The sequence below is a fragment of the Pseudochaenichthys georgianus genome, chromosome 1 (assembly GCF_902827115.2).
Source record: "Pseudochaenichthys georgianus chromosome 1, fPseGeo1.2, whole genome shotgun sequence".
Taxonomy (NCBI): Eukaryota; Metazoa; Chordata; class Actinopteri; order Perciformes; family Channichthyidae; genus Pseudochaenichthys; species Pseudochaenichthys georgianus.
In genome coordinates this window covers 536,825-562,899 of record NC_047503.1, presented here as the reverse complement: position 1 = coordinate 562,899, position 26,075 = coordinate 536,825, and the positions used below count along the sequence as shown (strand labels likewise).

General features: G+C 40.5%; 1 protein-coding gene across 1 annotated transcript in view; it reads left to right on the top strand.

Annotated features, from left to right (window-relative positions):
• LOC117451732 (zinc finger protein 883-like) overlaps positions 1-19,406 on the top strand; it is a 36,047-nt gene extending 16,641 nt beyond the window's left edge. The window contains exon 4 of the mRNA XM_034090119.1: positions 17,184-19,406. Within this exon, the coding sequence (XP_033946010.1) occupies positions 17,184-18,260 (1,077 nt within the window). The 3' untranslated portion in view covers positions 18,261-19,406. The remainder of the gene's footprint in view (positions 1-17,183) is intronic.
• The last annotated feature ends 6,669 nt before the right edge of the window (positions 19,407-26,075 follow it).

Genomic DNA, 26,075 nt, shown 5'->3' with positions numbered 1-26,075 from the left:
TATAAATCAGTAAAGTCACTCAGGAATAAATAAATAAAAACTGATTCTTGAAACTGTTGTAAAAACCCTACAACTTCTTCATCCAAGCTCTCAATTAGTGTTATGTTATTTAATCTGCAGCTCATGCCTTAAAACAGACACTTCAGACCGATTATAAAATTGTGTTTATGAGAAAAAATGTAATCTGACTCCATAAATCACATAATTATTTGACAAAAAAACTACACTTCCACTAACAATAAATGAAATTCCCCTTTAAACACAGCCCCGGTCTTCTGACGGGGTCTATCTATGTACTGGCTGGAAATGTTGGGCCAGTCTCTGTCGCTCCATCACTGTTCTCCCGCTAACAGTCACTCTCTAGTTCTGCTGGGTTCTTGTTGACTTCTTCACTGGTTTGAGACAAGCGACCCTATCGGACACCTCCCTTTGTAGCCAGACTTCACCACAGCAGAATCGAGTTTCTGTTTTTAGGTCTCAACAGTTCCACGTCTGGTGTATCGCCGCTCCTTGAACTGCAGTTGGTGTAAACAGGAGGACTTGGTAAGGATCCTCCGTCTTGGGCGAGTACTAGGTTTCTGTCTTCATATTTTTGGGTGGAAACCCGTTGTCTTGACCTCACTAGCTGTGTGGACACAATAGTTTTCTGTGTAGGGGAACAACATCACTCGTAATCTCTTTCCTTCTCATAATTACAAAAATAGTCTGCTAAATGTTCTACTATGTTTTATGCTTTATGTGTAAATGCAATATGCTACTCACTATCTTGTTTTACATTAAACCTCTCCCTCCTGTGGTGACAGATATGGCTCAATGTAGCTGGATTGTTGGAGGTGTCTGCCCTGCCTTCTCTGGAAGTTTCCCCTCCCTTCTCCTTGTCTTGTTCCTACAAACTACGGTGTCTTTTGTTTTTTCTGCTATGTCTTCCCTCACTGGCAGGTCTGCTACTCGGACCACATTTATGCTGTGTGCCAATAGGCTGGCATATTCCAGATGGAATATCAGACTTGTAACTCTTATAAATCTTTTTTCAGCTTCCCTCCATATAGTTAGCTGTTGTAGGCATTGTGCGTGCTCATAGTAGAGTACTGCTCTTCTATGGGCTTTTATTGGTCCAGGTTGATCATCTGCTGGAACCAGTCCTCTTGTTTGCCACTGTTCCAACAGTTTCTCTATTTGGTTCCATGTGTTCTGTCTTTTAATTGGAAAGGTTAAAGCATCTGATCTGATTTTTACCCTTTCCTTGATATCTGCAGTCGAGCCTGGCTCTGCGTCTGGTCTCAATTTAGTTTCTCTTGGTGACATGTTCTCTAACTATTCGAATGATCAAAGATTGAAGCACTAGTCCTCTGACTAGTACCTTTGTATTCCTTCAAAATATCCTACATCATCAGAATTGTTAAATCTTTATTTTTTTTTATAGATTTTTTTTTAAGTTAATACAGTTAATTAAAAGATAAAAATGATGCACATTTTTAAAATCTGAATGCTAAAAATAAAAATTGTACAGTGTATGGTTTTGACTATGAAATATGAAAATTAGAAATCTGGTGAAAATCTAAATGTACTGTGTATAGTGCACACCGAAGTGTATGGAATTATGTAAATGTCATAACTTGTGTTAGCTTCAATACATTTGTTTGCTTATTTGAAAGAGTATTATATAAAATTTCTTATCTTATAATTAGAAACCACTTGCAATTCTATCTCGGCGATGAAGCATGTGTTTATTTATAAAACTTAAAATTAGACTTCAAAATGCTATTGAGTGTTTCCTCTATGTAATAATTCTGTACAACCAGCAGAGTGCGCTATTGTAATTTCCAGCTTAATCCACTAGGGATTACTGTTGCAAAACTAACCTCTATTTAACAAGAAAAGCTTATTTTCTTCTTAAAAATTGAAAGAGAATTACACAAGGGAAGAACATTACACTATGGAAAAACAACACAGCACATAACCGCCAAAACACATTTGCAAACTGGAATATTTAAAAAAAAACGTCAATTCACACTTGCAAGCAGAAAAGAAACTTCCAATTCAGATCCCTACAAATAGGAACTTCCCACAGTAAAATAACCTGTCTATTTTATAGTTACAACTCTGCTAAGAAATAATGATTTGTCCTTCTCAAAAGGACTGGGTAAAAACAAACAGAGTACTTCCAATTAGCATTTCACGAAATGGCGACTGCCGTGTGGTTCATTGTAAACATGCTGGCAAAACAAGATGGCAACTTTTCCAACCTTTGACCTGAAGAACAAAGGGATTTGAAAACACCTCGTGGCTCTCACAGCGGAGTTTTTTTAATTAAAAATTCAACACAAAACAACACTGCAGTTTAAAATAACATTTCTATTTAATGTACAATTTATAAATGGGCCTCATACCCTTACGTCATAGCTCTCAACCCATGCACGTAATTTTTTTACTTTAAGAGCCAGTATGGTTATCTCCTCTGTTTAAACCCACCCAGTCTCACGGCATTTCGTGTTCACCAACACGATTTTTAATCTATTGATTCGTGTTCACCATCACGATTTGCCCCTTTTTTTCGTGTTGCACAGCACGATTTTAAAAGCAATGTATTTCTACTGGTAATGTGTTTCGTGCCTGCAGGCTGCAGCACGTCTTTTTCTCCGGTCGGGTCGTGGAAGACCGGAAGCTGTGTGGTTCATAAAAACATGTTCTTACTCAATATCAAGCCACAGTTATTGCTTTTATTTTAAATCGTATAATTTCGGACTTTGGTTGTCGTCTGTGAGGAAAATAAATGGGGCTCAGAGCCTCAGGATACTGAAATCTGTATTTTTTAAATCTTTTTTTCCTTCTAATTTGTTATTCTTTTCAAAATAACACATAGTTATTTACTCACCAATAACACATAATTATCCTTGCTTTTATTTATTGGTTTAATTCCATAATCTCGGGCTTTTTCGGCGTCCGTCAGGAACTGAATTTTAAAATAAATATAACCGGAAACAGAAGTAGGCATTTCGAGCGATTACCCAAGATCCTCAGCTATGGTTTTAAGCTCGCTGATTGGATGTGTTAGCCGCAATGCATGCTGGGATTTGCTGTTTATATTATATGAAATCCGGAAAACATTTTAAAAGTATAAAGTAATACTTAATTCCGAGTGCTCTTGCTTTTCTCTTTGAAAGTCATCACATAACGGCATTGTAATACACGGTTCGGCTGCATTACATATTACAGATCTGCCGTAGTTCTTTATTTAGAGAGCCCTGATGAGAAGACCTTTGGAAAAACTGGAAGAAATGGCGCCGAAACTGAATACTTGACGTGGATCATAAATATATCAACAATTAAACAACATCTTCAATTTCTCTTCACACAATACGTCTCCTTGCAGTATCAACACTAATTCGGCTGACTTTTACATTTGATCTAATTCATAGATAGGTTATATTTACACCATAACGGTGCACAGCTGATAGAAAAGGACTGTAGTTTTCAAAGATATTACTGATTTTCTTTGAATGTAAGAATGTAAATACTGAGTCTGAAATAGTATAGCAATATGCTGTAAAATGATGTGAAAGCATGCATAAAACTATACATCTTCAGATGTTGTACATACACACTAATAATACAAAGTTATTATGGCTGTGTGCACCTTGTGTGCACCTCCTAGTGGTTAAAGCACGTTATTGAATTATTGTTTTTATGTGTTATATTTGATTAAAGAAATATTAAGAGTACATACTTTCATAGGGGGAAAGTATACATAAATATAGAATATACAAAATCAAGAAGATACTATAAGTGATCTCTACAATAAAACAGTTTAGTGCAGGATGTACACAGATATTAATAGGAGGAGGTGCAAAACAGAAAAACGGATTAACCTTTATTTAAACATTAAATATTAAATATTAAGCCTGACAAAGTAATTAACGTCTAATATATTGCTTTCCTGCAATGTTAACTATGTTGAAGCACTTATTTTAACTGATATTATACACATTAATTATACTCTTATGTATGTAGATAGAATAAGAAATGTGCAGAATATGACAGTTTAATGGTGGAGGTACACACATATTGATAGATGTCTTGTAATGCACTGTTGAGGAACCTGTGACCCAAGTGTTTCATTCATTGCATAACTACACCGTAGTTGTGCATGATATGTCAATAAACCTTTGAAAATCTTGAAAGGGATGTGCAAAATAGTCATAATATACAGTCTTTAATTAACTATTAGTAGAGAATAACGAGTAATGAATATACTTTATTACTTGTTTCCATTCATGTCAATTGCAGATACATGTTTAGTCTTCTCAAGCACCAACTATCAAATATCTCTCCTGATTGTTGGCACTTGACAATCACCTTACCTGAATTTTACTCAGGTGTAACTAAAGTCTGATTTAAGGGTTGTTTATATTTCACATAATTAGTCAGAATCTGCAAAGTAACTCAAATAAATGCAGTGGAGTAAAAATACCAGGTTAACCTCTGAATTGTAGTGGAGTAGAATTACAAAGTAGCAATGAGCTGTCGTGTGGGTATACGGCATTAATATAATGCTGCGCATTATGGACACAAGCGATTTTCACCCATTTATTAATTATATGTTTTACATTTGATAACACCAATGTGTTTAATAATGGCAACTTCTAATTGTGGGAAAAACGAAAACGTTCAGTAGAGACGTCCCATAGAACATTTTGCGAAACACAATAGCCAGCATGTGTAGTTCTGGGGGGGTGTTCGATTACAGGTTTGGATAGTCTGGCATGGTTTCGTTCCATTTCACACAGCTGTTTGACGCTCTGCGTAACCTTACGGGAACTGTAGTCCTAAACGATAGCTGGGGATTATGGGTAGTGTAGTGTCTTCGGCCATCCTAAACTCAGAAATGTTGACAATCGCAATGATGCTCGAAATGTCCCTTATAGGCCTACGTCTGTTTCCGGTTATATTTATTTTGAAATTCAGTTCCTGACAGACGCCAAAAAAGCCAGAGATTATGGAATTAAACCAATAAATAAAAGCAAGGATAATTGTGTGTTATTGGTGAGTAAATAACAGTGTGTTATTTTGAAAAGAATAACAAATTAGAAGGAAAAAAAGATTTTAAAAAATACAGGGCGCCATTTCTTCCAGTTTTTCCAAAGGTCTTCTCATCAGGGCTCTCTAAATAAAGAACTACGGCAGATCTGTAATATGTAATGCAGCCGAACCGTGTATTACAATGCCGTTATGTGATGACTTTCAAAGAGAAAAGCAAGAGCACTCGGAATTAAGTATTACTTTATACTTTTAAAATGTTTTCCGGATTTCATATAATATAAACAGCAAATCCCAGCATGCATTGCGGCTAACACATCCAATCAGCGAGCTTAAAACCATAGCTGAGGATCTTGGGTAATCGCTCGAAATGCCTACTTCTGTTTCCGGTTATATTTATTTTAAAATTCAGTTCCTGACGGACGCCGAAAAAGCCCGAGATTATGGAATTAAACCAATAAATAAAAGCAAGGATAATTATGTGTTATTGGTGAGTAAATAACTATGTGTTATTTTGAAAAGAATAACAAATTAGAAGGAAAAAAAGATTTAAAAAATACAGATTTCAGTATCCTGAGGCTCTGAGCCCCATTTATTTTCCTCACAGACGACAACCAAAGTCCGAAATTATACGATTTAAAATAAAAGCAATAACTGTGGCTTGATATTGAGTAAGAACATGTTTTTATGAACCACACAGCTTCCGGTCTTCCACGACCCGACCGGAGAAAAAGACGTGCTGCAGCCTGCAGGCACGAAACACATTACCAGTAGAAATACATTGCTTTTAAAATCGTGCTGTGCAACACGAAAAAAAGGGGCAAATCGTGATGGTGAACACGAATCAATAGATTAAAAATCGTGTTGGTGAACACGAAATGCCGTGAGACTGGGTTGGATGATGTCATCCGAATGGAAACGGTGCTTCCTGATCAGGCCATGTTTAAAAGGGTGGCGGGGTTGATGGAGCGCTTTGAGGGCTCCATTGTGTATTTCGCTGGATGGAAAGTGGAGGGCATCCTGCTGGCAGACCAGGTCTTCATAATTAAAACATTTGATCAACACAAATAAAAGGATGGTCAGGATCTAGACTCAGTGTGTAGTTTATGAATTAATCAATGCTCTCTACATTAGGAAAACACATACCAGTGTACCAGAGGGAGTCACACACAGCTGTGCCTAGATAACCAAACAAATTGACAAGATAACCAAAATCCTTGAATCTACACACAGCAAATAAACACAAATGACACAACGAGATGTAAAAGGAGATCACACATACAGTATAGTCGATATAAAACTGGCCGCTTCAATCTGAAGAGCAACTAAAACAAAACACGGGAGTGTACCTTGTTCTTGTGAACACTAATGTTATCCACAGCATACACAGAGACCACGAAGTTCTTAAGGAGAAAACTAGTTCCTGAAACAAAACACGTTAGTGTACCTTGTTAGCTAATGTTAGCTAGCTGACATTAACGTTACACATTGCACTCATATTACTCACCAACATCTTGTAAAGCCGGTCCCGCATGCTGGCTCCTACAGAACCGACTAACTCCCCTTTCGTGTATGCTCTCAACATGCCCAGACTTGTAGTGATTTTCACCTCGTTCTAAAAGAAAGAGGTGAAATGTGCTAACGTGACAGCCATCTTTATGTTGGTGACGCGTATTGTGCGAGACCAGAGATGTAGTTCACTGAGCGGCTTCACACAAAAAAAAGTGTTACTTCACAGTTTTACGACACATTCTTATTTTTTAGACTTGCAAGATTATCTTTTAAATTGACAAACATCATATGTGTCATTCGTGGCACAATTCAATCAGAATCGAAAGATAATCTTTCTCTCCCCATTGACTTCAATGCATGATTTTTCAGAAATAAGGTCCCATGGAGGTCCACCGGAAGGGGAGGGACTTCGCCTCTCTATAGGGAAAACTAGCCAATTAGAAGCAAGGAGGCACTGGAGACCCACCCACCGTAAACGAAACATTGAGTGGTATACTTGTTTTAACATGGTTTTAACAGAAAGAACAGAAAAACGAGCTGAATTTCCGTTTTTTCGTTTTGGGCAAAATTGAAAAAAACAAAAACAACCCGTTTCTGTTTTATTATTAGTTTCAATTAGAACTAAAAAACAAACGGTTAAAACGTACCTTGGTTGACAAAGTACTCAGCCTGTTCAAAATGTTTTTAAGAGCAACCCGATTTATAGAGACCATTTAGTGCTCTTATTTTATGGGATTAGTTTTGTATCATAAAGATAAAGCAACACTTTTTCAGAATAAAGTAAAACTATGAGTTTAAAAGAAGAAAAAAACTGAGTCAAGCAAAATAAAATAAATTTCAAAAATAAAACTAAGTTGCAAACAAATCATTTGTGTAATCATGTAAACTATAACTATTTTTTCTTTGTTTTAACATAGGTTTTTGTTTGCAGTTCTTGTTTCTTCTTTCTCAATGATCAGACTTTTGCTCTCGCTGCAGCTTTCTGATTTGCGCTCCCTCATTTTTTGTTTGAGATTCTGACACAAACCTCCCAGGTGGGCGGGACTTTCAGGGGTGCGTCCCCATTGGCTACTCAGTTTTTGAGTGACAGCCCAGTCCTCCAGCAATTGTACAGTGCAGGCAGCTGAGCGTGGACAGAAGACCCCCAGAAGAACCAGCATTTCAATTATTATAATACTACAAGTGAAAATATATGTAAGTATTGATCATTTGTGTTGTTTGTGCTGTACTATACGGTCTGTTTCTTTATTGTGTTAAGTGAGAAGTAAAGCTGTGCTATGAAAGTTAGCTTTTGCTACCTTTAGATCCATAACAATGCAAGCTCAGTAGCCTAACAGTTAGCTACATAGCTAGCAGTGAGTGAGCGTTCAGACACCGGCGCACAACACTCAAACGGACTTGTGTGCCTGACTCTACCAACAGGCTTTCATGATTCTGTTTAGATATACAAGTATAAGCCATGATAGCTTATTTTATTAACACGCTCATTTGATGTGGAAATCAATGGAGGCTGAGTTAACTTTGTAGGAAAACCTACCGTCCATGACTGAGCTGTGTTTTATTTGTTAACTTCATATTTTTCATTTCCTAAAACATTTATTTTCCTCTCATATTAACAGTGTGGATCATTGAGACAGCGTGGCGTCCAGAGTCTTATCCCGTTTCCCCACTTCCTCTGAGGGGACAGCACGGAGGGGGGGCATGAGGAAAGACCTGCACCAGCTTCATCCACGCTGGGCGTTTATCACTGGCTCAGTGTCATTTCATTTGACCTAATGTCTTTACATTTAATAGATTTTATTATTATCCACCTTTTTGTTTTATGTCCTTTTATTTAAAACATTCTTTGAGACTTCATCTTCTGGTTAAAATTTCAATAAATGTAATTTAATCACTCTTTTGTCTTTATTCTACATGAACATGTTAGAGATTCCATTCAAATCTGTTGATTATTCAGATCTTCCTCAGGAATAGTGTGTTGAGTTTTTAATGCTAAATGTATATCATTTTCTCACAGGATACAGAACGAGACAAGACCGTTTGTATCCATTGTTGCTTCAGCTCTTCAGACCAACATAGTAAGATGTGAGCATGTTCCTAATTGTGTTGGTATGCAGCCTAGGTCTGGTCTGTTAATAAAGCAAATCTGCCACTTTTATATTGTAGAATTTGTTAAATTAAAGCAGTCTTTAATTGTTTGTCCTAAACATAGCAATATATGCTTTTCAAATGTAACATGTCTTTGAATAAATAACAGTATATAGTTTATATTGTGCATCACCTTTAGGTTGAAAATACATAGATTTGTTTTTTTAATCTATAAAATAAATAAATAGACAGACGGACACTTTATCAATCCCAAATTAGGACATTATTTAACAGCAGCAGTGTGTTCAGGTATTACAATATTTAAAGTTGGAATAAAGTATAAACTACACAACACAAGTATAATGCACAGCAATCCATAAGAGAAGTGCGATATGTTCATGAAACTCCCCAGGAGACACCGACACTAACGTGGCCGAGTGGACTCCGGAGTTTGCTGCATGAGCTGCACTGTATGATCTGTGGTTTAGTGGTTTTTTTTCTTTTAAACTCATAGTTTTGCTTTATTCTGAGAAAGTGTTGCTTTATCTTTATGATACAAAACGAATCCCATATTATTTTGAATAGTTTTTTTCTTGCCATTCTGCTGATCCACACTCCAGTCCAGTAGGTGGCGGTAATGCGCCTATTCGTTTGTTGCCAGCCACCAACAAACCTCGAAGAAGAAGAAGAAGAAGAAGAAGAAGAAGAAGAAGAAGAAGGAAAAAAATAGAAAAAAGATGATGAAGATATTTGCGTGGCAGCACCCTATGCAGCATTAGCAGAGGAGATGCTGGAGGAGGAGCAGGTACAGTTCGTGTGTGTGTTAGTGATGGGAATTATGGCTCTTTGAAGGGAGCCGGTGTTCCGGTTTAACTGGTTCCCCGATCAACTGGTTGACAGATGTGGAGGCGTGGCCTTCCACTGAAATACACATTTCGATCGCTTCTTCTGTCGTCTACATACATCTTTTGGTATATTTGGCTGGATAGGAACACTTTGATGCACATTCAGTACCAGTGTTTGAGGTTGTGGTTACGATGGCGATATCCGGACGCGAACAGCGAGGACTACAAAAAGAAAAACGAGTTGACATGGGCATGTCTGTTCAAAACATTGCGAGCTCCAATAAATCATTTAAACCAGCTATTGTTGGCAGACTTATTACTGAATATCGTTCTTAATGTGATACCAAGTCCATCTGAGACCTGTGTACACCTTCAGACAGCCTCCAAGTGAAGCACACGTTGTTTACTCACAGTTTGAAAGCAGCGTGGAGAAGTCTTCAGCTGTGTTAAACTGTGATCCGCTCGAATAAATCCTTAAAACCAGCTATTGTTGCCCGAATTATCACTGAATATCGTTCCTAATGTGATACCAAGTCCATCTGAGACCTGTGTACACCTTCAGACAGCCTCCCAGTGAAGCGCACGTTGTTTACTCAGAGTTTGAAAGCAGCGTGGAGAAGTCTTCAGCTGTGTTAAACTGTGACCCTCTCAGGTAAACTGTGATTCGCCCAGGGAAAATGGGATCCGCCCAGATTAAAGGGAAATGGAAACACTTTTCAAACTGCTTTCCATGCGACAATATTACCATTAGGAAATGTATTTATCTAGTCTATTTCCAATGTAAACGATCGAGATACGCGAATTTACTTTTTGAAATACGTGCCTAATGACCATGGGCGCTTCCATTGCTCCGGGACTTTTCCAGTGACGTCACTGATTGGGTACGGCTTCCTGGGCCAAAGCTCAATAACAAACAACATGGCGTGCAATGCACCAGTAGTTTACATTACAAGAAAACGGTCGTCGTCAGGAGTTTATTGTATTGCCCCAGGCTGCACAAATGGATTTTATACAAAGAAGGAAGAAGTACATTTCCATAGGCTGCCACTAAAGGATGAGAAGCTGCTCAAAGTCCAGTCTGGATGCCTGGTTCAATACAAAACATTGGATTTGAAGCCAGGATCTGTTCCCACAATATTCGATTTCTCAACGTATGCAGTCGGGAACACCGACCGTCCCAGCACGTCGGCCGCGCAAGACAATGACAGTGTCAGCAAACGTGAAGTTCGAGCCACCAAACGAGTTGCTTCAGCTGCCGAGAGAGAGGTAAATATTGCAGCACTACCAGATTACTAGCTCACACATGTATTTACTGACACAGTGTGACCTTATTAATTAACGCAATCGCGTCCAAACTAAATGGTAGCTATTATTATGACGCACAATAGAGAATTGGGGGTGTTCTATAGCTCAACTAATTAAACTGGCATACACACGCTCATCTGTCGAAAACAGCCCTAAAAAGGCTAGTATTGCTATTGATGGATGGTATTGCAGGACCCAGAGCGCACGGAGCACAGAGCGGACAGCAGATAACGGAATTGCAGTTGTATTGCTTATAGATTATCAGAACATTTCAAAGGGGACACAGCCCCATTGGATATTAATCTATGGATTAACTACATCATCGTTTTTATCGTTGTAATGCCATTGAAGACCAGTTTAGACCAGCCAATGAGGAAGGTAAGCCGTTAGCCTGGCGTATGTTAGTACCTAGCGCCACTTGTTTTGATGTACGTTTTTGTGGATAACCTCGCGAGTTTGTATCTTCCAGTGTTGAGGTGGGCACCGTTAGATTCTGTGTCTCCTTGCGATCATAAACGATGTGTTGGATGTGCGGCTAGGATAAGTAATAAGGGAGCTATCGGTGCAGTAATAGGTTAGCATTTTCGCTCGGGGCTAATTCAGAGGCTCACTGTTAGCATTGTGTTTTTTTAATTTTTTTATTCCGGATCGTATGCCACTCTATTCGACCGAATCGGTTCATAAGCATAGGCCATGGGATGCCTGGTAACTGTAGATGCTTCCACATCAATGTCATCTCCCGACGAATAGTCAATTTCATCGTTCAAAACGTCGATTTCATTGCAAAATTCCTCCATCGCTGCCATATCTGCTACGTTGTGTTGACTTTCGGTGGAGCGAAAACACAGCCAGTGACGTCACCATTTGGGACTCCCCTAATGGCGGCGGCCTGGTCCCGGAATTCCCCACCCGGCCGGCGGATAATTAATTTTCTTTTGGCGAGTAATATCATATACAATAAATATTACGATCAATATCCATTGTAAAATGAATAAACTACCGGAATATTATAACTGTAATTGGTGTTTCCTTTCCCCTTTAAACTGTGTTACATCTTCTGTGGCTATCTACCAGCGATCATGTTTAATATGAAAGACACACACATACATCCCTTAGAAAAACGGCATTCTGCAGCACTCATCCAGATAACATGTGACTGTTAACTCGTTTTGCAAAGATAGCAGCAGAAATGTCATTGCTGCATGTGCAGGGATATTTAGACTTTAAAATGCTGATGGGTCGGCAAACAATATTAGGAATCTTCTATTCCAACTACATAATATTCATTGTCCATCGACATGAAAATAACAAAAAAGTTCATGCTGGACTCAAACCCGAGTCCCAACAGCAAAAGTCACTCCAGCCCTGCAGGTTATGAGTGGGCCACGGATCAACACGACATATTGAACCACCACACTACAACATTTTAGATTAACCTTGTTAAAAAGTTCCAGAAAAATGCAACCCGACCATCATTTATAATGTGAGCGAATGTATGTACACTTTAAGCCATAATATACATATTATAAAATAGTATACTGACTGAGGTCTGTATCAAGCCTCATTAAGACCCACCGAGATCAGATATCCTTGTTTATACAAGTATAAACGGGTATCAAATCGACTCGACATCATATTAATAACGATATATGATACAAATGTAAGACTGACAACAAGAATAGTTTGTAAAGGATTTATTGACGTTAGAATTATTAACAAAGCACTTATATACTAATAAAGGAATGGCTTATCTAAAGCCAGTTGAGTAGCACTTTAAATGTTTTGGCTCTATGAAACCTGATGTACTTTATGATTATGTTTTCTTCAAGTTTGTATCTTCTTGGTCTTATGCACTTATTGTAAGTCGCTTTAGTGTCAGGTAAATGCAATGTCAGGTAAATGCAATGTCATGTAATGTAATTGACATGAGTGTTTTGAACACTGTTATTTTATTTTTGATTCTCTGGGAAGTATCGTGTTGATCCGTGGCGCACTCATAACCTGCAGGGCTGGAGTGACTTTTGCTGTTGGGACTCGGGTTTGAGTCCAGCATGAACCTTTTTGTTATTTCATGTCGATGGACACTAAATATTATGTAGTTGGAATAGAAGATTCCTAATATTGTTTGCCGACCCATCAGCATTTTAAAGTCTAAATATCCCTGCACATGCAGCAATGACATTTCTGCTGCTATCTTTGCAAAACGAGTTAACAGTCACATGTTATCTGGATGAGTGCTGCAGAATGCCGTTTTTCTAAGGGATGTATGTGTGTGTCTTTCATATTAAACATGATCGCTGGTAGATAGCCACAGAAGATGTAACACAGTTTAATCTGGGCGGATCCCATTTTCCCTGGGCGAATCACAGTTTACCTGAGAGGGTCACAGTTTAACACAGCTGAAGACTTCTCCACGCTGCTTTCAAACTCTGAGTAAACAACGTGCGCTTCACTGGGAGGCTGTCTGAAGGTGTACACAGGTCTCAGATGGACTTGGTATCACATTAGGAACGATATTCAGTGATAATTCGGGCAACAATAGCTAGTTTTAAGGATTTATTCGAGCGGATCACAGCTTAACACAGCTGAAGACTTCTCCACGCTGCTTTCAAACTGTGAGTAAACAACGTGTGCTTCACTTGGAGGCTGTCTGAAGGTGTACACAGGTCTCAGATGGACTTGGTATCACATTAAGAACGATATTCAGTAATAAGTCTGCCAACAATAGCTGGTTTAAATTATTTATTGGAGCTCACAATGTTTTGAACAGACATGCCCATGTCAACTCGTTTTTCTTTTTGTAGTCCTCGCTGTTCGCGTCCGGATATCGCCATCGTAACCACAACCTCACACACTGGTACTGAATGTGCAGTCAACCAGTTGATCGGGGAACCAGTTAAACCGGAACACCGGATCTTATGCATGGGCGGCGCCAGGATTTCTTTGCTGCAGTAGTTTAGCAGTTGCTATATGACAGCGCGGCGTTGCTAGTTCATTTTCAAAATAAATAAACAAACAATACCAGTGGGCCAAGCACGAGCCTGTTCATATTGTAGCGTTCACCGCTTTTCAAGATCATAGCATCACTCGAGCCTTCAATGTCGAAAACGTTCTCTTTATTTTTCTGGTATTGACGGCCACCAACAACATTGCCTAAATAACTTTACAAATGTACCAAACTGTGCATGTGCACATCTGATAAATCAAATAACTATTTACTTGGACACGCTACAATATTATCATTTAATATTTACATTAAAACATTCCTTTGACACTGATAATATTACTTTGCAAGGTAGGCTAAGCACAACCAAAATAAGTTTGTAAAAGCAGAATTTGAACACTGTTTCTGTGCTCCTACAATATGTTTGTATAATACCATTACACTCACATTACCATTGTACACCGTACAAGTACACAATAGCGATCGTTCACTGTTTCAACTGGCATATTGTGGCATTTACCTCATCACCACACCGCAAACAGACAGACGCACACACAAACACACACACACACACACACACACACACACACACACAGTTGGAGATCGCGGTCGTTTACGCTGACTTGTGAGAATTATAACAACATTAGCCAAGTAACAGTTTGCGCTTTAACTTACAACGACCCCTGATAGATCTCGCGGAAAATGTGTATAAATTAGGGCGGGAGGGTGTGTGTATGTGTGGCGCGAGCGAGAGAGAGAGAGAGAACGTGCACACCTTACGTATATTGTTGTCGTTAGCATCTGGTGCTAGCTAGCTGTGCTAACGGATATAAGGAGCTGTTTCAATGAAAACAGAGGAGCGACATTTCGCCACAACTGTGCCGAGCACTTGACTTTATGGAGGAAGCAGACAGCGGGACGTTGTACGAAAAGTCAGCACACTCAGCACGGATAGTGCGCGCAACATGATTGCAGCGTCCAGGCAGCTCCCGTTCAAGCATATGCCTTGAGCTGCACATAGCTCCAACGATCCATCACACACACACACACACACACACACACACACACACACACACACACACACACACACACACACACACACACACACACACACACACACACACACACACAGGCCGGCCCTCGGCATAGGCATCTGACTCGGCCACAACACATGCGCTCTTGCAGGACGAAGGATCCTAGGATCCGGTGTCCCTCAAGATTTTAATTGGGACTTTCACATCACTATTGACCAATGAAACAAAACCATCAGGGGCATAAAATGCCAAAACATTGGGGCTACAGAAGTGAGATTTAGGCACCTCAGAACCAAAACAGCCTTTTACAGGGGCAGTGAATGCAGCAGGCCTAACACCACTTATCACTCTCCTGTTTCTAGCTCTTAGAACAGGACAGTCTGCCTTCCAATGTCCTTCCTCATGACAATAGTTACATTCATTCACATTTCCAAACTCTTGAGTTCAAAAAACCCGCTGGCTTTGAACGCGTCTAAGATGAAACAGCAGCAGAACCATTACCTCTCTCGCCACTGGGAAACACAGAGCACTCTCTTACATTGCTCACAAACTCATCGTCTGCCACAGCAGCAGAAGTGACCTTTTGTTCTGTTATGTATGTTGCAATGCGATCTGTAAGAACATTTTTGAACTGTTCTATAATTATTCCACACAAATCATCAAAAGAAGTGATGTCAAGAGCAGTTAACCAATGCTTAAAATTAATAGACAAATCCCTCTCCATCTTCTCCACATACGGTTGACCTTGTTTTTGCTCAAAGGACCTAAAACGCTGACGATAGGCCTCTGGCACCAGTTCATATGCTCTAAGCACAGCAGATTGTATTCTACCATAGCTCGAACTATCCAGACTTAAAGAGGAATATGCGGAATGTGCTCTTCCTGTGAGAACACACTGAAGCATCAGAGCGCAGTCTGCATCGGGCCAATCTCTAGCCTTGGCTACACGTTCAAATAATACGAAAAACGTGTCGGGATCACTTTCATTTTTTTTCTCATACATAATTCTGTCACGATCCAGTTGCAACGTTAACATTTCTTTCTGCTGCTCAAAAGAAAGTACACTAGACTGAAAAGGAGGCTTTGAAAAAACCTCCCCTTTCTCTGCAGGAAACACTCATCTCAATCAACCTCGATATTATAGTCTTTGATGTTTTCTTTCACCCTTTTGTCACCCAAATAGACACAGAAAAATGCTCAGCAATCAAGAGCAACTGATCTTTTGTGAAAGTGCCAAGAGACTCCTGAGATGGAGCTTCAATGAATGCCTCTATCTCAGCCCTGTTATTTTAAGATGACAACTCACAGGAGCACAGCACCCGACCTTTAAACTGAAAAAGGACCGGAGAGACGCCACAGCGTTTATTATGTGCACAAAGTGGAATAATACACCATTTTGATTGGAGTTTCCCCGCTAACTACTCACCCTCCCACTGACTAATCTCTCACCTAGTCTTCATACTTGTGGTGGGTATTTACGCACTGGAGACCGCTGACACAGCAAAGTGACTAGCAGGCTGGCAACCCTGCTGAAACCACGGCCATGCTCCCAAGCCGAACCTTCACCCACTTTCGATGCAACACTACACACCCAGCTCAACGATCCCAAGGGGAACGCCGCTAAAACCTACAAGGGAAAACTGCACCGCTCCACACACAACAAACCAACAAACAAACAGCTAAGAACAACTGGCAAACTCTCTCCTCAAATGTAATACAAAACAAACCAAAGCCTCGCAAAGTAATTTAATCAACCCAAACAACGATATCAAATATAGTGTCCTTACCACAAGCGGCGTAATGAGCAGAAACAAAAGAGCCGGCCGCACTGCTTGCACCCGCAACAAAGTTTTACACACACGCGCACCAACTTCCTAACACGACTCACACATACGGCAGGCTACAATCACCGTAATTAAACTAACAAAAACATGCGGCTTAGCTGTTTAAATCAACACCAACCACAAATAAACAAATGACTAAATCGCCCGACTCGATACTCAAACTAAATAAAAGCTGCATCAAAACATAACAAATCCGGCAGGGGTCGTCACAACACAAGACAAGACAAGACGTAAGAACACAAGACTGTGTATCATCTTATCTAGCCTCTTAATGTTGCTCTCAAAGTAAACTTTTGAAATGCTAAATTTAGGTTGAATGTATATTATTAATCAAAATGTATATTATGTATATGTTTATGATGGTGCAGCGCTTATTTTTATATTAGCAGGGTTTTAGCACAGCATGGAAGTGAAAGCAGTGCTCTACTTTGTGTTTCAATTGTAATCACTCCAAGTAAATTGGGGACATTTATGTCTTTTTATCAAGTCAGCCACTCAGACCTTAATTTCTCTTCCTCTCTTTTTTCACTTGAATCAGGCAGAAACTGACGGGAGCAGAAGTCATCAGTGACAGAAGTGTGGGACATCTTTCAGTCGGATATGCAGTCTCAGAAGACATGAACTCACTCACCCTGCAGAGGAACCGTACCAGTATGAACACTGTGGCAGCACTTTCAGCCAACTAAAGACCTTCAAGCTACACCTGCACACCCACGCTGAGGAAACATCCCCCAGCTGCGACCAGTGTGGGAGGCACTTCAGCAACCAGAGTTCCTACAGGAAACACCTGCGGGATCACACCGGACCATATCAGTGTGACCAATGCCAAAAGACTTTCAGTTACTTTAGTATTTACAAGATACATATGCGTGTACACACTAAAGAAAAGCCTTACTGCTGTGACCAGTGTCCAAAGAGTTTTAGTTTCTTAAGTTCATACACGCGGCACAAGCTCAGTCACAGTGGAGAGAAGCCGTATCAGTGCGACTTTTGTGGAAAAAGTTTCACTCAGTCAGGGCATTTCAATCTGCATTTGCGTAACCATACTGGCGAGAAACCATATGAGTGTGACCAATGTGAAAAGACTTTCAGTGACTTAAGTAGTTACAAGATACACCTGCGTGTCCACTCAGGAGAGAAACCTTACTGCTGTAACCAATGTGGGAGGAGTTTCTCTCAGTTAGGTAATTACAAATCACATCAGCGTATTCACACCGGAGAAAAGCCTTTCCGCTGTGAACTTTGTGAGAAAAGCTTCTCTATCTCAAAGACTTTCAAACAACATGTGCGTACCCACACTGGAGAGAAACCGTTTCAGTGTAAAGAATGTGGGAAAGGTTTTGGTCGACTAAGTAACTACATGCGTCACCTTCGTATTCACTCTGGAGAACAGCCATACAGCTGCGACCAATGTGGGAAATGTTTTAACAGTTCATATAGTTACAGCCGGCACCTGCGTGTGCACCCCGGAGAGAAACCGTACTGGTGTTCACAGTGTAAAAGGCTGTTTACACGCTCTGAGTCCTTAAAGAAACATCGCTGTGTCGCAGTAGAGGACGAGAGTTCCACTGTGTGTAAACAAGAAGCACAACCGAGCTGCTCACCAGCAGATCCAACAAACAACAACCACCAGCAGCAGCCTGTACAGTAAACGACAGCGTTCATGTTCATGGTACTGAAGGAGATCGTCACCCAGTTCAGCAGGCTTACTTGTTTGTTATTGTTTCTCATCAAAAGTGGAGCTCTATCTAAGGAATAAGATACAGTATATAAAGCTTTGGACCCCACGCACAAAAAGTAAAGTACATGATCCGTTGGTTCTGGTCTTCATGATCTTCTGGTCTGGTCTTCATCTGTTGACATCAAAGATGCAATATTCAGCATTTTCCTAAAAAATCATGGTATGGACTGTTTTTCTTTTCCGTCTGCCTAAGTCTTGAGCTTCCTCTTATCACTCGCTACAATCCCAATTGATCAGTGATCAATTTTCTTTTCAACGACTTATAACAACAACAACAGGGTATCTGCACATTTTAACATATTTGACTATTAGGACCCTTTTTAATAAGAAAAGGTCAACATATCTTTGCTGCATCAACTGGACAACACGAGTAGGGATGCATCGATTTTGGAATTCATTGTTTTTATTGATACCCATTCTGTGCGAGTGAAGCGACGACATCGTCATGAAAAACAGAACCTTAAAATCTAGATTTGGGTTGTCGACCCTACTGCTAAAATGAGCATCTCTGTGGCAGGCAGCCACATCTCATCCCAGATGTGAGGCACTTTTGAAGGAAACATGTCTTACTAACTGCATGGCTCTGATCTTTCTCTGAGACAGTTTCAAACTGCCATGGGGCGGATGTTTTTCATTTTCATTTATCAACAAACAATTTGCTTTTACGTCATTCCAAAGTCTTGTCCACTTCTTCTCCGGATCAGCATCTTGGTATGTCTGTTGAGTCCAACTGCAAAAGAAATGTTTCCGGTGTACAATTGTACGAGACTCTGAGCCACGGTCTGCCCACTGCATGTGTGATTTGACAAACCTTATGCTCAGTTTATGTGTCGATGTAGAAAATATGAATGAAAAAATGATCAGAGTTGCAGCTGGACTGGTCATCATAACACTGTTGGGTCCTTTCACATTTGTAAGTAGTCAATTACCTGAAATGTAAATATATTAACAAACGGCACACTATTACGATAAGTACTGTACGGTTTGTAAAGTGTAGTGTCTGTCTGTGGACCATGGAAGATAAATATTGAAGTCACTAATTAATTGGCTACTTATGGAATATTTAAAACCTAATTAAATGTGTCTGAAAAAAAGTTTTTATGAGGTGTTTAAATGAGCGAATACATACATGAACATCACAATGTTATAGATCAGTCCAGGCCCTGACCTATTTGCTGCTCTAGGAAATATTTAAATCATTTTAAAGTGAAATATTTTCAATCTGGTGCACTTTGAAGGCAAAATTAAGAAACTACATCTAGAGGGAACAACTCTCAAAACCCATATGAAAAAGATCTTTATACATTTCAATAATCACAAAATCATTAGAATATGGCCATATCCGTAGACTACAAAACATAAATGTAACTTATTTTATTTTTGTTGTTCATTTATAGTGGTGAGCGTGCAGGTCCTCACGGTCTCAGAGCCTCTCCCATATTCATGCATATTTTAACAATCACTAATCGCTGTTATTTACACAATGTGTGGGGGCTGTATGCAATGTACAGCGCCCATACACTGTGGACCTAGTTTTTATGTTATCTAATATTTATATAAATAAATACTAAAAGTTAAACAATTTATTTTCTTCCCTATTTGCGGCGCCCCCATAGATGGATGTCCTTCGCCCTGGAACAGCCTGAGAGGACAGGTTGGTCAGTCTGTGGCTCTTCAATGGAATTTTTAATGAATTTTGTTATTCAGATTATTTGGTCAAGGTTGAAAACAGTTCAGTTCCTGCAGGCCTGAGGTTATAGACTATACATAGAATGGGAGGGATGAAACCCTCTTTAATGGTCACACATGCAGAGCACACAGTGACATGTGTTCTCTGCATTTAACCCATCCTAGTACTAGAAGCAGTGGGCAGCCATTGCACATCGCCCGGTGAGCAATGGGGGGAGTGTCCGGTTCATTGCTCAAGGGCACCACGGCAGGGCTCAGGAGGCCAACTGGGACCTCTCCAAGTAGCAGTCCACACTCCATATTTAGGTCGGTTCGGGGACTTGAACCGACGACCCTACGGCTCCCAGTCCGAGCCCCTACTTTTTTTTATATCAAAACATAGTTACATTTTGCACACATTATAATCCACCTTACCGATCCCCAAAAAAAAAGGACCCCAAGGCTTCCTTCCAATTTAGTTGCATCTCAATCTCAGTTTTCATAGATATTATTCCTGCATACACATCACCATCTCTCTAGTACACACATGAATTAATGCTTTCCACCTTCGCACACTTTTGTCATACATACACCCATCAAGGCAAGGCAAGTTTATTTATATAGCACTTTTCGACGCAGGGTAATTCAAAGTGCTTTACAAAAAAGAAATGAAAGACATTAAGCATTAAAAAAGAAAAGCTAATAAAATAAAAATATGAATAGTTCAATTAAACATTACAAGAAAAAGTACATGGATAAAAGTTACAGTGCTAATAAAATAAACATTAAGGAAAAATACATGGATAAAAGTTACAGTGCAGTCTAAAATATGATTTAATTTAGACAGACTTTCTTCACCATATTTTGCTCCCATGACATCCACAATCGGACCCTCAGGAGGCTGTACACACCCCCTCCCCTGCTTTGCTTCCATAACAAAGTCTTTAAAGTGTTACCAAAACACTATTTTTCATCCGTCGATGCCAGATATTCCAAATATCTCTGCTTTCGAGCAGTCCCTCTCATAAATGTCATGGAGTTTAATTACGTTTAGAAAAAGTACATGGATAAAAGTTACAGTGCAGTTTAAGATATGAAAAGTTCAATTAAAAGCAGCGACAAAAAGAAAAGTCTTCAGCCTGGATTTAAAAGTAGTAAGAGTTGCAGCGGACCTGCAGGTTTCTGGGAGTTTGTTCCAGATATTTGGAGCATAATAACTGAACGCTGCTTTACCATGTTTAGTTCTGACTCTGGGGACAGAAAGCTGACCAGTCCCTGAAGACCTGAGCGATCTGGATGGTTCATAGTTTAGCAGGAGGTCAGTAATGTATTTTGGGCCTAAACCATTCAGTGCTTTATAAACCAGCATCAATATTTTGAAATCTATTCTTTGACACACAGGAAGCCAGTGTAAAGACTTCAGAACAGGAGTGATGTGGTCCACTTTCTTAGTGTTAGTGAGGACTCGAGCAGCGGCGTTCTGAATCAGCTGCAGCTTTCTAATAGATTTTTTAGTGAGACCTGTGAAGACACCATTGCAGTAGTCGAGTCTACTGAAGATAAAGGCATGGACAAGTTTTTCCAAATCCTGCTGTGACATTAGTCTTTTAATCCTAGATATATTCTTTAGGTGATAGTAGGCTGATTTAGTAACTGTTTTAATGTGACTGTTGAAACTCAGGTCAGAGTCCATGACTACACCTAGATTCCTGGCTTTATCTGTTGGTTTGAACATTGCAGACTGAAGCTCAGCGCTAACTTTTAAACGTTCTGCCTTGGCTCCAAAAACCATTACCTCAGTTTTATCTTTGTTTAATTGGAGAAAGTTCTGACACATCCAGTCATTGATTTGTTCAATGCACTTACTCAGTGTTTGAATTGGAGCATAGTCTCCTGGTGAAATTGTTACGTAAATGTGTGTGTCATCTGCATAGCTATGGTAACTTATTTTGTTGTTCTTCATTATCTGAGCCAGTGGTAGCATGTAGATGTTAAAGAGAAGAGGCCCCAAGATGGAGCCTTGAGGAACCCCACATGTCATATTTGTCAACTCAGATGTGTATTTACCTATAGAAACAAAGTTGTTTCTATCCTTTAAGTAGGATTTAAACCAATTTAGAACTGTTTCCGAAAGTCCCACCCAGTTTTCCAGTCGGTCTAGTAATATGCTGTGGTCAACAGTGTCAAACGCAGCACTGAGATCTAATAATACTAACACTGAAGTTCTGCCACTGTCTGTGTTTAAGTGGATGTCGTTAAAGACCTTTACAAGAGCAGTCTCAGTGCTGTGGTTTGGACGAAAGCCTGACTGGAACACATCGAAACAACCACTTAAATGCAAGAAATTACTCAACTGTTGAAAAACAACTTTTTCAATGATCTTACCTAGAAATGGCAGGTTTGATATGGGCCTGTAATTGTTCATTACTGAAGCATCTAGATTATTCTTTTTTAAGAGCGGTTTAATGACTGCAGTTTTCAGGGCCTGTGGAAAAATACCTGAGTGAAGAGATTTGTTTACTATATGAAGTAGTTCTGAGGCCATGCAAGGCAAAACATCTTTGAAAAATCCTGTTGGAATAATATCAAGGCAGCAGGAGGAGGATTTCAGAAGTTGTATAATGTCCTCTAGGTTTTTATCATTAATCTGATGGAATTGTGTCATGATGTCTGAATTGATGTTAAGTGGACACAGAGACAGCACATTTGCTGTTCCTGATGCAGAGGCACTGACTGCTTGTCTGATTTTCTGAATTTTGTCAGTGAAAAAGGAGGCAAAATCATTGCACGCCCTGGTGGTTAGAAATTCAGAGGCTACTGACACTGGGGGGTTAGTTAGTCTGTTGACGGTAGCAAACAAGGCACGTGCGTTGTTTTTGTTTTTGGTAATGATGTCAGAGAAGAATGATTGTCGTGCGTTTTTCAATTCCAAATTATAAAGGCCAAGTCTCTCTTTATAAATTTCAAAGTGAACCTGGAGATTTGTTTTTCGCCACCTGCGTTCAGCTTTTCGACATTCTCTTTTTTCTGTTTTAACGGTCATGGCCTTTCTCCATGGAGATATTTTCTTCCCAGTCACTTCCTTTACCTTAATTGGAGCAATGGCATCTATAACATTTTAAATTTTTGAATTAAAATGATCTACTAGCTCATCTACTGAGATGTTAGCAGGGGCAAGTGTGGAAGAAAAATTCTGAGTAAACATTTCCCTAGTATTTTCAGTTAAATATCGCTTTGTGGTTACCTCTTTTTGAACACTTGTGTGAACAGAAATAGAGCTCTCAAAGAAAACACAGGAATGGTCAGACAGTGCAACATCAGTCACCACAACCCTAGAGATATTCAGACCCTTTGAGATAATTAAGTCCAGAGTGTGCCCCTTATTGTGCGTGGGCTCCGTCACATGCTGAGTCAGTCCATAGCTATCAAGAACACAAAACAGTTCTTTAGCCCCTCTGTCCTGGGGGTTGTCAACATGGATGTTAAAATCACCAACAATGACTAGACGGTCAAAGTCAATACACACTATAGACAGCAGTTCAGTAAAGTCATCAAAAAAGCTTGCACAGTATTTGGGTGGCCTATAGATATTTAGGAACAGAGCTCGAGAGGAGCATTTCAGCTGAAGGGCCACATATTCAAAAGAAGCAAAGTTCCCATAAGATGTCTTCCTGCATTGAAGGGAATCATTGAACAGAATAGCAACTCCACCCCCTTTCTTATGCATTCTTTCCTGACTCATAAAACTAAAGTTGGGAGGGGTTGATTCGATAAGAACAGCTGCACTGTTATTTTGTTCAATCCAAGTTTCTGTTAAAAACATAAAATCAAGATTGTGCTCAGTGATAAAATCATTGATTAAAAATGTTTTTCCTGCCAAAGACCTGACATTTAATAAAGCTAGTTTAAGTTTGTTAAACACACTATCAGTCATGTTTTTTGTAACAAGCTGTGGCTGACATGGAATCACTGCTAAATTAGATAAACTCACACAAACGTTTGAGCGCTTCCTGTATCTAAAATGATTTACCGCTCTTAATCTATTACCTATCAACACAGATATCGGCAAAGCTACTGGCAGGCAGGGCCCTGGCATGTCCTGGAAAGAGTTGAGAGTGCCATACGCCCTTGAGCCTGGACCCAGCAGATATCAGTTTGCAGATTGTTTTGGTTTGGATGATTGTGGTAGGCATGGTGATGAAGCCGGGGGAGATGGTGCACGTCTCTGCGGTGATTTTGGTGGGCGTCGTTGAGGGGCGTGGGGTAAAGGACATGCTGCCAGCCCTGCGTAACGCCTTAGTTTGGTCTTTGAAATCCAGGAAGGAATCGGTGCCAGCTCTCTGTATCTCCTTCATGTGTTCAACGATCTCCAGGATGGTGGGCGAGGGTGAAAGGGTGAACGGAGTATCCTCAAAGGCGTTGATAGGGGGGGGGGGTGACGGGCGGTGGGGACTCCTCCGTGTGTTTCATAGGTCTCCCATAATCAGAACATTCCTCAGGCGGGTGCAGTGATACTTCTTCAGGGTTTTCTGCGCGATGTGTTGTGTCTATCTCCTGTTTTGATTCCTCTTGCCGCTTGTCCTTGGCAGAGGGAACAGATTGATGACGCAGGCAGTTGAATATGTTAGAGATAAACAATTTCACTCCTGACATCAATTACTTTTCATCCCATTTTCCACTTTCTACATCTTTCCGCGTCTCAGTGATCGCCCATTCCTTTCTCCTTTCCCAATCCTTCTCCCACTCTTCCACCGTTTCTCCCTCTCTATTTCCATACGGCCTTTTCGTTAACGTGAGGCGATGCACATCCTTCTCGCTGTTCACCCACTCACCCTTTTTATTAATCACCCCTATATTTATTTCCATCACCTTCCAGTCCTTAATTTTCCCCTTCCTCATTCTTGCATCTCTCTCTTTCCTTTCCTTCTCCACTCTCATTTTCTCCTCCACTTTTAGACAATGCCTTTCCTCTTCCTCATTCAAGCTATCCTCCTCTTCCTCCTCCATCCCAGGCTCTACATCCTTTCCCCCTTCCTCCCTTACTTCTTCACCCCTCCCCCCCTCAGTCTCCTCCATCTCAACCTCCACATCATTCCCCCCCACTTTCCCACATCTTCAGCTTCCTCTCCCTCCTTCTCACTCCCCTTCATCCTCTTTTTACCCTTCCTCTCAACAGCACACTCCACACTCTCCACTCCTTCCCCCCCCCATTTGTCGCCACCTCCTTTCCCTCATTTAACATCACATCCTCATCATCATCACTCCCACCCTCTCGTGGTCTTTTTCCCCCTGCTTCTCCTTCCCCGTCCACATTCTCCTCGCCATCCATCCTCCTCTCATTCGTCTCACCCACCTCTTCAGACCCAGACCCCCCACCCCCATCCTCCTGATTGGGGGGGGGTTGAGAAGCAGAGCCCTCTGGGGGGGGGGGAAGACCCCTCCTCTCCCTCACCCTCCGCTCTCTTGTGGGGACCTTGCCCTCCCTCTTCTCTCCTTTCTTTCCCCATCCCACAATTCCTAGCTAAATGCCCCGCCCCTTTGCATCTATAGCATGTTATGGCCGGGCACTCTCTAAAAATATGCCCAGGTCTGAGGCAGTTCCTGCAGACCTGGCTCTGCCCATCATGCCTAACATTGAAGTACTCTACTCCCCCCACCCCTTCAAACTTAGTTGAGTAAGGGAGGGATCTTATCTCCCTCCCAAACTCCACCCTTAGATATCTGGTGCCATCTGCTATCTTTGTCCCCGGCATAAACCTCCTCATCACCTTTGACACAGGCTTCACCCCCCACTCCACCAGTTTCCTCAGAATCGCTTCATCCCTTAAATATATCGGTAAATACATGAAAGACACACTTGTGTCCTTTTTCACCCGTTCCCGTGCTTCCACCATCACCCCCTTCACCCTCAGCCCCTCCAACAGCACTTCCTTCCCCTCCCTTGTGTTCATTGTCACTTCATACCCCCTTTCCCCTTTCACTCTACACCCCAAAACTCTCCCACACATCTCCTGTATCCCCACTAATAATTCCCCCACTGTTATTTTGTTTACTCCA